Here is a 16976-nt window from a genome sequence, read left to right as displayed (position 1 = left end):
CTTAAGCACATTGTAATTTTCATCATTTTAATTACAGAATACTAAAAATAACATTACATAAAATGTCTTTTTAAAAGAAACCATTGAATATTACAAAGGTTGTAAATTTTGTAAAGTTAGGATATAAAATCTTTGAACAGTGGTGCATAATTGAAAAAGAAAAATAATTTTCATAAAATGTATATATTAACTGTTCTACTACATAAAAAATGAGATGGACACAAATTGCAGACAGACGAGATGAGTGGACACCGCCATTACCGCAGTGAGCTCTCCTTTCGAAGGAAGAAAGACTTGAGATGCACAGCACACACCACAATCAGCTTAAGTTCGCAACTTATGTCTATGTTCAAAAAGAAAAGAAAAAAAACAAAACAAAACGGGGTTACCATTTACAACAGGGGAAAACACAAGAGCTCAAGAGACTAAAAAAAGTGACTTGGTGACTGCTCCCAATATTCACACACATCTCAATGGGTAAAAAACCCAGACTACACTGGCCTTGGTTCCATTAACACATACCTTTTTCCACAGGTTCAAGCTGTACAAAAATTTTCAAAATTTTGAGAAACCTCATACTTAAATCATTCCACCAAGACAGGGAAATGATGATCAGGTGTCTTTCAGTCTCCTAACAGCCATTCCTATATCCTACTGTACAACTGGTCAGTCAGATCCACTGAAAGCAACCATGGTCGTAATTCAGTATCAGGAGGTCAACCTTAAAGAAGTGGAATACACTATACACAAGGGGGAAAGAATGAAAGAGGGAAACATGCATAATCCAACAGTGTGCTTGCTTTCTTCCTCTTCTCTCTGAGTTTTGCGTCACTCTGTGTCACTTCATCATGAGCCCTTGTTGCTGATGTTTTCGTCAACACCACAGAATTGCTCAAAAAAGAATCACCGACTGAGGACATTCAGAGCCTGTTTGAACCGCGGATGCTTGTCTTACATGTGCGACACACTGGCCAGACTTGTCCAAACAGAGGTATTTCATTAGTCTCCTGCTGTTTGGGAGACGCGTTGGGTCACATTTTTGGTTAACAGACACGGGGAAGGGATTAACAGTTCATTAAGTTGTTTGTTCAAAAAATGTCAAAGATATGGTTTTAATCAAGAGTTACGCTGAGTGGCAGAATCACTGTTCCTTCTGTGCAGTAGTAGTGGTTTCAGTGGCCCATGAAGACCCGGTGAGAAAAAGAGTGATAAAAGAAGGTAGAAGCGAACAGACAATAACCCAGAGGACATCTCAGTAGACAGAAGACATCTGAGACAACAGGCATTTAGGAGGAAATGAGGTGAGAGACACCAGCAGAGCTACTTGGTTTGGCTGGTCTGTTGCTCAGACAGCTGGAGTTTTTTTTCACCAGGGATCCACAAGCTGCTGCTTATCAGGTGAGCTAATAATGCTGTTTAGGTTCGGATGAGTCCCCCTGAGTTAGTGCACACATCAGAGTCAGGCAGGCCTCGCCTGCTTGTTCATTAAAAAATCCACAAAAAGAAGTAATGAGAAAAAAAAATCATTTCAATTTTATATCAAGCTTCGAATTAGCTTTGGAGAGAGAGAGAGAGAGAGCCCATCATAGTTTTACAAGTCTGTGATTGGGGAAGGGTCTGAGTCAATGATGTTAGTGTGGAGGAGGGTAAGGAAAAGTTCAGGCGTAAATACGGCAGCTACCACAAAGCTGGTGCAGCTGACATCCGAGTCCTGCTCATTTTCTGCAAACTCTGAGAAGTTTTTTTTTTGTTTTTGTTTTGTTGTTGTTGTGAACGTAATGTGCGCTATGTAGTGCCCAACCAGAGACTGGGTTGTGTAGTTTGAGCATGCTCATACTTTTCTGTTGTAAGCTGAACATCTGAGAGGATTCTCAAGTGGTCGTTGGTGCGGTTCTGCCCAGCAGGCGAGTGGTTGGGGGATCTGGTCAGGTGCTGGTGTTGCAGGTTACGCCGACTGTGCATCAGTCAGACAGACAGGTAGGTAAGACAGGCAGGTGGGCTGTAACGGGGTTTGGGAGCTGAGGCTAGATCAAAGGCGCTGTGTCCATCAAGCTTTTGTTTGGGTCCAGGCTGGCAAAGAAGCGAACGTCCCGGTCCTTGTCGGACTGTAGAGTCATCACAGTCTCCTCCAGCTCGTCAGAGTAGGCACAGCCCGGTTCCTTGAAGTATGCTGGAAACAAAAGTCAGGTTTGTGGTGAGAAAAACCTCTCAGATTAAGTTGCAGGGCATGTGTTAGAGCTGTGCTGCAGTGACAATAGGTAACTTCTGAATGATGAACTAACGTATTAAAAGTTGGTTTCATTAAACTGTGTACACAAATGGCATACCGTGTGCAGCAGCAACTCCTGTGTCTACATAGGATGCATTCAGGTACAATATTGAACTGTAACCCACACACACCACTACAAATTCACTGTAGTTATGTGCATAAGGCATAGAAAAATAGACATTACATGGACGTAAAAATGCACTACAGCTTACACCGCATGTGCAGACAGTCTGAATCAAAATAGGAGTGTATCTGCTCTATCAGACATGTGACACAAACAACTAAAAATCACTTGTACTACTGTTACACTACATGTTAGCATTTACACTTACCTAGTCAATGCATCCTACAGTCACACAAACATTTGCTAAGAAAAAGCTAACATGGTCTTATTGTCTTAGCTTAGACAGCATGGGGAAAGAACTAGCATGATCCCGTCCAAAGCTCAAAAATGTAAAAGTCTACCAGCTTCTCGAAAGCTTAATTATCAACATGGTATGTAGGTTATGTGTGTATTGTAAACTTGACAAGTTAGAGTTTAACAAAGATTTATGCGCTGTACCTCCTTCTGTATGTTGAACAACATTGGTTACTGAATATATTCTTTAAATTACCTTTCTCCATCACACTCTGTCGTAGAGCCTTGGCCACCAGCACACGGACATTAGCCACTGGGTCTGAGGAGAGACTGAGCAGGCTGGGCAAGAGATGCTGGCTAAACTGCTCCATGGGCATGCAGTCCTCCTCCACTATGGCCTACAGGAAACACAAGGAAACATTAATGCACAGTCACACAGACAGCTAGCCGAACACAGGAAGACATGCTTCAAGGGACATTCCTAAGAATGAAAGCAGAACAGATGAAAAGCATCTTAAAGTTGACAAACAGGCTCATGAGGAAATAAGTTTTCACCACAGTATTATTGTAATGCGGCACACAGATTATGTTGTGCAACATAAACGCTACGTGAAAACAATCAGTGTTTTGTGTGTATCCATTTAACACATTGTGAATCGGCATGAATTATTTAAAAAGTACACATTTACTTGCATGTTTTTAGTGAGAAACTTAACAAAGATGGCATGCTCAACGCTCCATTAACCTTAAATGGAATTTAAGCTGTTCTGCACCAAAGCTTCAAAGACTGTTTCATTTGCCATTGAATTTTTTTTCACTGAGGCATTTAAACGGGTGACAGAGCTATCTGCTGAGCCGAAAAACAGGTACAGAGACGATATGGAAGCTGCTGTTCTCCCATTTCAAGTGAAGTGACTCCGATGAGAGCGTTACAGACCTGGCAGATGAAGGCAAAGGCCTGCCTCCCCACCCACTTAGGACAGTGGCAGAACCTGACGGTGAGTTCATTAATGAAGTTCAGGCCAAGGTCATCAGCCCCACATGCGTACAGCTTCTGGAGAATCTCTACAACCTGAGGACAACAGAGATGATGACACTTAAAAATGATTCATCAGATTTATGACGAGGGTAAAACTGCAATTAATGTGCAAGTTGATTGCAAATCTGTGCTCAAAGTGGTTATAAATTTGTCAAGAATTAGTCACCATTTCACAAATTAGAACTTAGTGCCCTTTAAGTGATTTAAGTACACTCCAGTGTCCTTCTAGCCACGCTGAGATGATGAAATAAGAACATCAAGGCATTATTTGATCACATCCACACAAACACATCCAACCGTATGATTCATTTCCCCTTTATCTAAGATTTTCCAGTGTTTCTGCTGACCCAACTATTTGTCACACGCTGCTAACTTTTTTTTAATCATCACCAGATGTTCCCTCCATCGGTAAACTCCAAACATTCTGCTGTGAACTTACCAGTTTGTAAGAGATCCACCTGACTTCTGAGACTTTGTCAGAGCAGAGTGTGAGAGCTATCTGTCTGAGGTAGTCATACACGTCGTAATGGCTGTACAACTCTATGATCAAGATCAACTGCCTGGAGGAGGACAGATTAAGAGCACATTAGTCAGACATACAGCACATGCAAATAGTAGTACAACACAGAAAATTCAAACAACAAAAACAAGACAAACCACAATTTAAAATCTAAATAACAATAGCTAAATAAGCTAAACTGAGTTATGGAAACTAAATTTAATCAATACAGTGTCATGAGCAGAATTCCACTCTGCGACACAGTCTGTGGACAAAACAGTCACTGAAGCCAATTTGAATAAAAGGCATGTAAATGTAAGTATTTAAAATTTTTATTTGAATGGAGGAGGAGGAAAAGGAGACATACTCTGCCAGCTCGTATCTGAATCTCCAGTTGCGACTGTTGTCTGTCACCATGAACTCCTGCAGTTGGTACAGATATTCTCTTCTCTTGTCTGCATGCAACAGCTACAACAAGAACAAGAAGACAAACCAGCTTAGTTATCAAGTGCTACCTTGTTGATTATTTTCCTCTTTCATTGGAATTCTGTCACGCAGTGTGCTAAAATCAAAGAGGACTTATAAACAACAGCATTGCTGAAGTTTGTCATTGTCTCTAATCTTCAAGCAAGGTTGTACTTACTCTGAAAAAGTGTGATCACACTTGGACTATCAGTACATTAAGCTGTAATCTCACCTTCAGGAAGTCATACAGGTGTTTGAGCACTCCAATGCGAACTTCATCCAGGTCTTTGAGGAAACCGTTAAAGATGGGCACCAGATCAGCTGCTGTCAGCTGGTCCCCCAGGATAACTGCCAGCTCATGGATAGAGAAAGCCAGCGTACGCCTCACCTTCCACTGAGAGGGACAAAGTGGCAGGAAAACAAACACAAAAGGATTAAAACACCAACTGTGAGCAAGCAAGCAGCTTGTAAAAAAATCCCTTTAGTTTGCTTTTTAAATAGAAGAACAACCACAGACAATACCTGATTGTATCATTTAAAAAAAACAACAAAAAAAAAACATGCACTTTATCTGAACCCCTCCATATAGTTGTGCAGTGCAACGTCAATACATTCAGTGCTGTGCGGAAGTAATGAGAAACAGTGAGTGTGCCATCACAGTCACAGCTATTTAAAGATGAGCTGCATTTCCTTTTCTTGTTCACAACAAGTCTATTCTGTCTATATTCTATCTTAGGTCGTCAATGACATCACTGCCAGATCCGCCAATAGTTGGTCCATTAAGAGCTTCAGTGATCAAAGTCAGAAAATCAAGACCAAAGGTTCACAACATGATTACTGCTATGGCCTGTATGCACAAACCAACCAGTTATAACACAACATGAGATGGTGCAAAATATGCATGTAAGCCAGCATCACAATGTGAAAACATTTTATTTTGTTTTATCATAACCTGAAAATCATCATTTATTAAAATTTACCCTGACACTCCTCTTTTGAGGCTTTGAGATGTATACAAGTGCAAGTAGCATAGCCAAAGCTTGGATGCACTGCTGAATAAATCAAGCTGATGAACTGCATCATCTGACATGCCTCAAAATAGGTTCAAACCATTCAACCTGATATAGTCTGTGATCGAGACTTTATTAATCCAATCTTGCAGTCTGACAAACACTCACTACACTTGCAAGACCCCTTTCCCACAGTGTACAGGCACTTTAACTAAGTGCAAAAGTTGCTCACACAGCTCAAGCGAAAGAGATGACAAATTTACAAATGCTGATGGATGAGTTACTTATTAAAAAAGTTTCCCAGAATACCTCATCAAGTCTTATCACAAATGACCATTGCATTGCAGATTTTTACTGATTTATTGCATTGATACATCCTAAAACAATGACTCCCATGACAGGTTTGTTGGAAGAGCGTAATCAGATATAATTAAATTGAAAGCAATTTGATATTTACTGTCCAAAAAGCACAATTCGATACAATCTGAGTGTATTTTGTTAAGCACAACACTTTCATCAATTCCTCAAATACTTAAGTGTCATCCCTTAGAATTAAATTTGTTCATCTCAATCATCTGCGTTCTTGCAGTTCCTTTCCAACAACAACAACAAAAAGGCATATACAGTTTGGAGTCAACTCCCAGTTAATGATTGCTGAAATAGTACTCTAATTCATCCATCCATCCATTATCTATACACCGCTTAATCCTCACGAGGGTCGCGGGGAGGCTGGAGTCTATCTCAGCTGACTTGGGGTGAAGGCAGGGGACACCCTGGACAGGTCACCAGTCTATCACTTAGAGACAGACAACCAAGCACACTACGGACAATTTAGAATCACCAATTAAACTCAACATGTTTTGTGAGAGGAAGCCGGAGGACCCAGAGAGAACCCACGCTGCACGGGGAGAACATGCCGGGACGCGAACCGGCAACCTTCTAGCTGCGAGTCAACAGTGCTACCAACTGCGCCACCCTGCAGCCCTACTCTAATTCAGCTTAAAGCAAAAATCTTCTACTGGCAGAATCCCAGAGCTCTAAAATCCAAACAGTCTATTCCTTAGCTGTCATTTTGTCGGAGCACGGTTTGAATTTCTCATGTGGCGTTTGCCCCATTTTAGAACCAAACAGCAAATCCAATCACACATTACCCTGCGGTTTTCTGTCTTTCTGCCTTACCTGTACATCAGTAGCGAGTGTCTCATACGTGTCCTTGAGGCAGTGCCAGTTCTGTCGACCCAAAGTGAGTGCCACCCCCGGTAAGCTGAAGGCACAGTGTTTGGCTATCTCTGTATCCACTGTCTGGGCCCGTGCTGGGTCCGTCATAGAGAGGTACTGATCCAACAGCTGCTGGGGGATGACATTCTGGAGACAGGCCGAGAGATTCAAGGGGATGATGATCAGAGTAAACAGAGATCCACAGTGAGAAAGTATTTCATAATCCATATCTGTGGTAATCAATACTGACTCTAAAGGAGCCGATCAATACTTTCAGGATGTATGATAGCAGTGCTAACTGACCTGGATTTTAGGTTTATCCTCAAACACTGGGCTGTGAGAAGAGTCCTCCTTTCCCTCCTCCTCCACACTCTCAATTAGTTCAGACTCCTGAGGAAAATTCAAATCCACACAGACACTGTTATGGAACATGCTAGCACATTAAAGAAGCTAAAATTTCTCGTCTTGCTGTTTCTCCATAAATGCTCAAGACCTAAAGCAGGCTTTATAGCTCTTCGTCATAGTGAATACAGAGCCTTTTTGCTGTGGGCTACATTGGGGCTGACTTGCATCTCCTAGGAACTGGACATTGGTGTTAAGGAGTTGCAACAAGGGGTTCACAAAAACCTGTGACTGGTCAGCTTTTGTCTTCTCCTGAAAGTATTAGATCCCTATTTTTATTCAATTTTTTTGCCCTCTCTTTTTTACTGGTTTACAGGGAACAGGGCTCAGCAGGGGGAAAAAAAAGTGATGACACATATTGCTCCTGTCAAGTTATAGCAAGAAAATATGTTGACATCTCGAGTTGGTGGCTTGTTTTAACAACCCACTGCTAGTCCAATCTGATCAAAATACACTCACATAGTCTTGATTAAACAACTTAGCTGAGTTTTTACAATGAAATATTCTGTAAATTTTGTTTCTGTAAGAACTGTTTTATTAACTAAGTGTTGCAAATTTAATTACAACTATACAAAGAATATATTTGTATAGGTTTTAAAGCTTAATCACTAAAAATGCATCACTCTAGTGCTGCAGTGGTGTTTAAAAGAAGAGATTTGTGTCTGAGCTATAATCCAAAACTGTGCAGTAGGTACTTGTTGCAGTGCTCCTGTGAATATCTTGCATCAAGTATAATTCAAGCTACATGTTTCAGTAGAAGGAAACTGAACTTCTTTTCTTGGTTCCTGAAGATGTGTCACCTCTCATCCACTTCTTAAGAAGCCTCTCAGATGAGAGATGAAACAAAGAACCAAAAAAGAAGTCCAGTTGCCTTCAACTAAAACACTTAACAATCTACACAAATATCTTCACAGACAGATCAGCAGAAGAGTCTCCTACCAGTACAGGGGAGCTAGAAGGAGACTCCTCCTGGTCCTCCAGAGGCTCCGTCTGCGTCTCCTCGTCCCCTTGCTCCTGAATAGGGCACGACTCTGAGGCTGGAGGTGTTTCTACCAGTTGCTCCTCTTCAGTGCAACACTCCTCACTCTCTGACTGAACCTCCACAGACTTACTCTCCACAAACGGGCTGTCAGTGTCGCTCTCAGGCTCCACTTCTGGCTGGGGCTCAGTCGGGCTGTCATCTGTCGGGCTGTTGTCTGATGGGCTGTCGAGCTGGGCTGCCTTCAGAGCTGCTGACAACACCTGGACTTGAGCTGGAGGTAAATTAGACACAAAGCTCAATATACACTGAAGTGCAGTAACAAAAGCATACAGCTCATCTTACACGTTCTTGCTATATGTACTCACCCTGTACATCAGGATCATCAATGTGTGGTTGCAAACAGTCCAAAACCTTTTGGATCTGGTCGCTGGTAGCTTTGCCATGGCTGGACTTGGATTCAGGACAAATCTCTTCAGGCTCCTCTTCTTCTACCTCTTTCTTTTCCTCTTTCTCTACCACTTCCTCTGATGTTGGACAATTTAGCATCTCCAGTTCCCCGCTGATGTCAGGTAAAGGAGACCTCCAATAGTGGAAAGAATTAAAGTTCTCATCTGTCTGCTCTGTTTCTTTTGTGTTCTTCGCATTATTTGTAGCTGTGGGGCTGTCATTGCTTTTTGTGTGGGTGAAACTGTCATGCATCTCTCCAGGAACAGAAGTGTGGTTGTCATCATAGCCGTGCAATTCCTCACTGTCAGCTGTCATCACATGCTCTGGTGACGGTGTGGCGCGGCCGTCCTGGTTCGGAGGTGTGTGGGTTATGGTTCTTTCTGTGTGGCAGCTGCTAATGTCGGAGCAGTTCAAGGAGTTTAGGGAGCAGTCACTAAAATGAGGAAAAATAAATAAATAAAATAAATAAATATATATATACTAATTATTTTACATAGATAGATTGTTGAGCCCTAACTGCAGAAGAATTTTGAACAGTAGCAAACTCCAATCCTTCTTTAACAGTGGTTAGTTCTAATCAAAGTGTAAACTGAAAGTAAACTGAAACTATATCTGTTTCTGTAGATAAGCCTGTATCATAAAAACTGGTCTGTTTGATTTTGCGCAGGAAATTATGACCATGATTTACGTAACTGCTGATACAACACTTAAAGCTGTTTAAATGACAAAACTCAATACTCCTCCATGTCGATAAAATTACTGCCTGCACAATAATACAGAGTTTGCTAAATAGAATAAAAACACTGCCCTTACATACACACAGAGAAATTGACATTTAGTCCACTGTTATTTGAACAGAATGAAGAGAAACATATCTTTATGCGCCTCTTTCAATGTCTGTTGTTGTAGCATTGACAAGGGGAATTTACCTATCTGATGTACACCTAGGGACCTCTAGTAGAGCACCATCCTCTCTGAAGTGAAGGCCTGTGCTGGATGGGTTGGCAAAGGTAGAGATGAAACGCCCCAGAGACTGAAAGGCAGCCTGTCGCACCTGAAAGCAGAGAGAATTATGTCTGTTTCATTATGTTTTAGGCCAATCAGTCACATTCGGTAGGGTCTTAAGTTACTAATGAACAAGATTACTTGTATGTAGCACGACTTTAAGAGACAAATATGGTTCAAAATAGGACAGACTGCTTGCAGTTCTGATACTACAATAGGTGTCTGCATACACAGAGAAAAATATAGACTTTGCTTTGGTATGTTGATAGTGTGTGACACTTCAAGAACGAAACCCTCAGACTTCAAACCTCAGGTTCCATTTTTTTTTTTTTTTAATTTTCTACCCACTTTAAAAGTTTGTTAAGTTTCAAGCACACAACACAAAAACAGAAACAAGACGATGCATATAGTGGTGGGGAAAAAAAATCTACTTCTAGATTTAAGCAACAATCGCACCAATTTCATCACAGTATATGGGAGGTTACACAAGAATGTGCTTTTATGCAATAGTCACAACTACAGTTTTTCCTGTGCACATGTCTTACCCAGCGGGACTGGTCACTGATGAGGCTGATGAACAGGGGGGACAATTTTGCACGTCGCACCTCTGGAGAGGTGGAATTGGAAACCATCATGAAGCACTCAGCACAGGCTTTCCTGATGCCCCAAAGGCTGTCTGAGCAAAGATCGAAGAACTTGGGCATCTGTGTTAACAACAAAACCAGGTCAGTACACCTAGAAACAGTGTTTGAACTGTGAGGAGATTTGTCAACAGTGAACCTTTTAGTGGAAGCATACTTGACATCACAACAATTTAACCGTTTACTCAACAAACTGGGTGTGATACAAGACATGCCTCAAGAAAACCCTGAAGGACAGTGTTAAACCTTCATGCTACATAATGGTGCAAAGTGAAATATGTAATGAAAATGGACTTTTAAAGTCTCTCACCAGTAGTTTTTCTGTTGCCTCCTGTCCCACAATAGAACAAAACTCTCCAAAATTGGCTGCACACACCTGTAAAACATAATTAAAACAATATAAGATCAATGGAAAAAAATAAGATCATATACAGCAATTATTTCATTTTATATGACTAGACAAGAGAAGTTAAAGACTCTCAGGAATGCCAGTTTCTGGGCCCAATGTTTCAACACAAACTGCATTTCTGATGTCTCACTGTATGAAATAATGATTTCTATGTGTTATTTAAAGTGCAGTCCTGGGCAACACATAGGCATATCTTGGGTCCTGAGCTAAAGTAATAACGTTAGAGTGGAACTTCAGACAAAAGGAGGCTTGTCATTATAAAGAGCTCCGCCATTAAGATTGCTTAAACGTTCCTTGTCTGTCCTCTACTTCTACATTGTCCTGTCTCATAAAAAGTAAAAAATGTCAAAAACAGCAATTATAGCTGAAGTGCTCCAAAAGTTATTCACAATGTTTAACAACCCTTGGAGTTCTTAAATATTTTTCCCAACTGGTACCAGTTACGCCAGAGAATTAACATTCCACACAGAAAACAACAGCATAGTGTAGGCTAAGTGGATGCACAAAACAGAATTAAGGTTGACTGACAGAGTGATTGAATTTACACTGAGGGAGCAGCAGAAACACACACTCTAGCTCAAATAACCGCTGTCTCAGCTGTGACCCCCTGTCTAAAACAGAATATTTCTTTGAGTCAGAGTCTTTCAGACTTTTAGAAGAATCTAGAGGTGAAGATTAAGGTGATTTGGAAGTTATTACCTTGCGCACTTGGAAGAGTCTGGCATCACTGCACAGGTCACAGAAACGTGGCAACAATAGATGCTCCACTGTGTCTTTGCTTAACATGGTGACAACTTTACACATGATCTGCAGGAGGAAGCACATGGAAAGTGTTTAGCACTATGACAATCTCTGACTGTGTCTGAATTACATTGCCATGCAGCACTTAAGAACTAAAACTAGATCAACAATTAAGCGGACAAGCTTCAAACAGAGCAAAAAAGCCACTGAGATAGAAACAATCAGCACATTTAGCGTACAGAGGAAAAGAAGAAGTGTGTACATTAGAAGGTTATGAACGTTTCAGATGGCTGAACCCAATTTGAATAAAATTGATCTGAATTAGGTAAAGTTAATTAGTGATCATCGGCTAGCATACTTGGAATAAAATGTCAACAAAATCTAAATACCAGTCGCACTCTTTCACACACGTTCTTTATTTTAGCCTGTTTAGAAGCTGATCACAGTAAAGTAAAAGAAAGGAACCCCAAAGAAATCCACTGAGCCTCTCTGCCTGCATTGAACTTGACAGAATTAACAGTTGAGTCATTAACTACATCTGTAGCTTAAAGACAGTTTGGTGTGTTATAGACTTCATTTCAGCCTATTTCCCTGATGCAACATTTCTATAACACTGTTTGCTTAAAGAAAGTGTATAAAAGAAGTTTCTTACAGCTACAGCCTCGATTTTGTAGTCATCATCACTGCTGGGTTCTGTGAGGTCGAGCAGAACTGGACAAACTTTGGTCTCCATGTCGGCTTTAGAAATAAGGCCCTGCTCCAACAGAACAAGCAGTGCTGCCTGACTCGTCTTCCGCACCTAGAAAAAATAAAGGTGGAGATAAAAAACCTATTTAAATACTCTTGATATAAATTAATCTCACCACTGAACCCATTTTCTCTACTTCTGTTTGTTTTTAAACAGTCAGAAAAAGAGCAAAAGGTACGGTTCAGCCCTCTTGACTAGTTTAAAAAAAAAAAAAAAAAAACCTACCTGATTATTTGGATCAGTAAGATACCGGACAACAATCGGTACCAAGTATCTTGAGAAAGCAGCTGGGAAGTTGGGCCGACTCTCGTGCAAAAACATGGCAATGTTAGGAACCTGCTCCATCAGTTCAGCTCGCACTGTGGGCTCTGAGTACACACATCAGAGTAGATGTTTAATGTACCAAAACAAACATAACAGTGATTGCAGCTACAACCAAGAGGATGAAAAGGAAAATACATCTACCTCCATCTTCTGACATTCTGGCAACTGTCTCCATGACACTGATAAAGTCATTTTCATTGTCACTGAACTCTCGAAGCACATCAAGCAGGCCACGAGCCACGATCTGCCTAGAAAGCAACAGGAGCTTCAAGTTAGTAACTGCTTTGCCAATACCTACGAGTGTCAAGTGCACACAGTGTTAACACGCAGCACTGACAGAGCTGTCAAGTACATTTAACACACGTGTACTTGGAAATGACAGGAGGGCTTGAACCCTGCAAAGCTGGGCATGAAAGGCAGGAACAGACAGGAACAAAGCTTGTTGGTGAGGAGACAACTGCAGTACTAAATGTTTGGAGAAGCACTGTTAAACTATTCAAGAACCGTACAATGAAGATTTTAAATACACCAAGGTTATTTAGAAGAACTATACTGTTTACCTGGCAGAAAGAACAATGTTAGAAACCTAACATTAATACACACAAAATATAAAAATCTACCCAAGACTGGATATCCTTTAAAACCTATTATAAAGTGGGATTACAGTTATCAACCTAATGCCATATTCAGACAGACATAAAGTAGACCCAGGGCTCTACTTTAAGTCTTTGGCATTGCTTGACTGTAGAGTTAGTACAGGTAGTAGTAAATACACAGGAATGCAGACAGTAATCCAGATAACTATAGAGTGAAAAAAACACATCTTGGGATGACTTGAGATCACAAGACATGTTAATCTCCCATTTAAATTTTTCGATGTAGCCTTTATGATACAATTTAGCTATAATTCAATACAAAAAAAGCAACAATAAAGTAGGATATATGAAAACTGTGTGCAACATCACATCAGTCCTTATTTGAAATGTTAAGTTTATGCACAATGATTTCTGCTGGTACTCAGGACATATTTGAATTTATGCTTTGTATGTCAAAAAAAAAAAGTTCTGTTAACAAGAAAAACACAATTGAGTGATAACTGACAAAAAAAAAGTGGGGTTAGTGTAGCTGGAGAGTCAAACTTGGAGAAAATACACTGCAATATAGTGTGGGCATAGCTCTGGCCAGTGAGGAAATAGTAGATGGATTAGGAATATGATTCTGGTTAATATCTAGTTGATCAATTTAGCCTCATAACCACAAAAACTACTTTGTTCTAGGTTCTTCCTTTTTTTTTTGTCTGTTGAATAAACAGCCTGACCACAGAACTCCACTTACCTGTTAAAGACATTCTCGCTGAAGGCATACTTCTCTAGCCTCCCAAGAGGCGTTAGGTTGTCTTGCCCTGCATCAAGAAAGGCTGTGATACGGATGCCGTCACACTCTGAACCATAGTCATCAAATCCAACTGAGGGAAAGAGAGAAAGATCATTTTAGAGCCACAATTCGGATCAAAGGCTGAACGACACATGTAACGCCATGCCAAACATAAAACATTCAAATGAAGACTAATAGGTGTACCACAGTGCTGTTCTGAAGATATTGAGTGTAACTCACTATTCTATGTAAAGTTTCAACCATAAATACACACTGACTTTGTAGTTGGATCCAAATGCTGCTTCACTACTGTGGCTAATGCAGACAATGTGGACTGTTAGTCTGTATAACTGCTAATAATAGCGTGACGTAAACCTTGAAATACTATTGACAGCTTTAATTTTGACATGTGTTCCCCAGAAAGCTGACACTTCCATAAAGCTCCCTGTTAATCTCATATATGCAAGCAATTAATGTTACAGTCGAGGTATTGTTTAGTGTTTTTTACTGAAGTACTTACAATCATCCAGATCATCATGGCTATCTTCAAAGTATAAAGATAGACCTGTAAAAACAAGGCAGTTAGTGGGGAGGGGGAACCCATGGTAGCAAACATGTCATCAACATACCATCACTCTACGCCACACCCCTGCAAAATGAAAGGAGCTCTGGGATGGCAGGTTTACAATCTGGCAATCACTAAGAAGGGACAAAGTCTCCTTCAAATAAGACAGAAAATATATGACAGCGGTGTCGCTGATTAATCAGTCCGCTAAGGCAAAATTTCATGCATTTACATGACAGCATCGATGTAGCAACAGGAAAGAGAAGCAAGTTCAGACACATTAGTAAATATTGTGATGCATTTCCTTGACAAAGAAACAACTTACAATGTCAAAAAAAAGTATTGCTTAAGGTGGTATTTTGAAAGGTGACACTCCTCTGAATAATAAGTTAAAAGTGTCCAGTGCACATCCATAAAATCTCAGATGAATGAGATCATATGTGATAAATGATTATGATGTCAGTGATCAGTACACTCAACTGCAAATGTATTCATCTGGTAGTACTATTGAACTGCACTACATTAAAGTAAAAGGTGTGTCCTTATTGATATAAATGGGATCAACAAAAATCCATCTGTAGAACGTGTAGGAGTACCACAAACTGTAGCCTCCAACCTCCAAAGTGAACATACAGTAGGATTATCATGGTATTATTTATTGAGGACTGTTGTATTAACCTGCATTAGTTTTAGGTCGATGTACCTGATAAGCTAGCAACAGTATATGTCTCATTTCCACTGTGTGGGCAATTGTTTGAGGAAAACATGTGTTGTCTCAAAGCATCACTCACAAAGGCTTACAGGGCCACTGATTAAAGTGTGTGGGAACTTTTATATTATAAATCTATGTATTGTCTCCATCTTCTACCGACAGCAGCCACTTAACTCACCAGCTGATACAGTTTCCTCAAGCGCAAGCTTGGTGTTGATTTTCTCAATTTTGTAAATTCCTTGTCTCCTCATTTTATTTGAGAATACAGTTTATGCTATAGTGACCATTTATGGTTATGTTCATACATAGTATGCCTTTACCACCTAACATTTTTGTTTTTTCATGCTTTGTTTTGCACAACGTAGATACATAATGTGTATAGCATCCTGGCAATTCAGTTAATTAATTCTGGGTATCTATGAATCATTATTTTCTTTCATGCATTCACACAGGCCTACAGATCAGCCTACAGATCAGATTAATTTATCCATGCTCACTTACATCAGATCACAAAATATCTTCAACAGCTCCTAAATTAGTAGGGCTTACCATTATCATAAAGTCCAATCTGATATATTTTTCAGGAGCCAACACAGAGATTTCATTCAGAAGCCAAGGACAACACATGTACAGCCTGCAACTAGACATTTTAAATGCATGTACAGGTTCCCCTGGGTCATATTAAACATTTTGAATAACCCCTACAGGATTTAGGGCATATTGTTTCCTAAATTAAAATTAAAAAGCACATACTGAGCCAGAAGTGTCCCTACATATTTTCTAGTCAAGCTGACTGAAGATGATTTTGCCAGTTTAGCCACCAGTTAGCATGCAATCTAAAGCGACGGCCGTGTTAAGGGGGGATTTTCAGCACCTTTACATGTATTTGACTGATAACATGACATACCGACACTGCAAGTTGAGTCTCTTTTATGATTTATTTCCAGTACCACTCAGCCCCAGATAGAGAACAATAGGAGGGTAGGGTATTCAAAAGAAGAGCCCAGAAAGCTATCCCAGGAGCAGAGACGCATGTGTTTACAGCTGGACAGGCAGGGGAATGTGCTCCAAATATAAAAACAACTCCTATCTCGTAACGATACATTAAATGTGGTGTTTCGTGAGTGGAGCAAATAAAGCTACGGGATGTTTAAAAGCACACATAAATGCACGATGGCAAAGAACCGCATAACCCCTTTGTTATGGTATAAAGAAGGATTTGGTCAGCTTATGGCTGAAAATGACTTTAGCAACTCGGCTAACGTTAGCTAGGTCAACTCGCTAGCCTTTGCTATGACAACATTTCGATATTAAACTCGGCTAATTGCAGTCGATAGTGTCTAACTAAAAACAACAGAGGTGATTTTAAAAACCAACAACAGATACGAAGACGTTATATGTCTGAACGCAGCCTCAAAGTCACCCATTTCGATACCTTTGAGTAGCTTTCGTTAGCTAACTGGCTAAGTGGTGCTAAGTTTGCTAACACGGCTTGTCCAGCCCTTTCGCTTGACTTGGCTCGCCTTAGCTAGCACTTCGTTCAGGAATACCGCACAAGCAGCAAAGTATGAGCCTCCGCTGAACTACTGCAACCCTGAAGAGCAAAATACCGCTTTATGGATATCATAACAGCGTCAAAGTATATAAGAAAACACGGTTTAAAAAGTGCCATTACCTGCCATCTTGAGTATCGGCTCGGCTCTGCGGGCTGCCGTCCCGTGTGGGCTGTCACCACCGCACAGCTGTCACTCAAACAAGGCTGCAAACT

The 16976-nt window shown here is 40.5% G+C and overlaps 1 protein-coding gene across 1 annotated transcript; it reads right to left on the bottom strand.

Moving 5' to 3' along the window:
• Window positions 1–13: 13 nt before the first annotated feature.
• ppp4r1l (protein phosphatase 4, regulatory subunit 1-like) lies at window positions 14–16933 on the bottom strand. The gene is made up of 20 exons (XM_008279258.1): window positions 16884–16933; window positions 14452–14496; window positions 13893–14022; window positions 12699–12805; window positions 12459–12601; window positions 12138–12284; window positions 11444–11551; window positions 10646–10711; window positions 10240–10398; window positions 9619–9743; window positions 8608–9122; window positions 8200–8513; window positions 7162–7248; window positions 6820–7005; window positions 4863–5024; window positions 4533–4633; window positions 4106–4226; window positions 3565–3699; window positions 2884–3025; window positions 14–2170 (listed from the first exon to the last, which is right to left on the bottom strand). The coding sequence occupies exons 1-20, from the start codon at window positions 16888–16890 to the stop codon at window positions 2025–2027; spliced, it is 2946 nt and encodes a 981-aa protein (XP_008277480.1). The 5' UTR covers window positions 16891–16933; the 3' UTR covers window positions 14–2024.
• Between the last annotated feature and the right edge of the window lie 43 nt (window positions 16934–16976).

Source organism: Stegastes partitus, unplaced genomic scaffold (genome assembly GCF_000690725.1).
Source record: "Stegastes partitus isolate 25-593 unplaced genomic scaffold, Stegastes_partitus-1.0.2 Scaffold151, whole genome shotgun sequence".
NCBI lineage: Eukaryota > Metazoa > Chordata > Actinopteri > Pomacentridae > Stegastes > Stegastes partitus.
The sequence above is the reverse complement of the archived record's forward strand: the minus strand, read 5'-3'. Positions and strand labels throughout refer to the sequence as shown.

Coding starts and splice junctions, on each gene's coding strand:
- ppp4r1l (XM_008279258.1), bottom strand. Junction 12,602..12,698: donor CAGAATGTCAGAAGATGGAG/GTAGATGTATTT, acceptor GTGTGTACTCAG/AGCCCACAGTGCGAGCTGAA. Junction 4,227..4,532: donor TTCAGATACGAGCTGGCAGA/GTATGTCTCCTT, acceptor GTCCTCCTCCAG/GCAGTTGATCTTGATCATAG.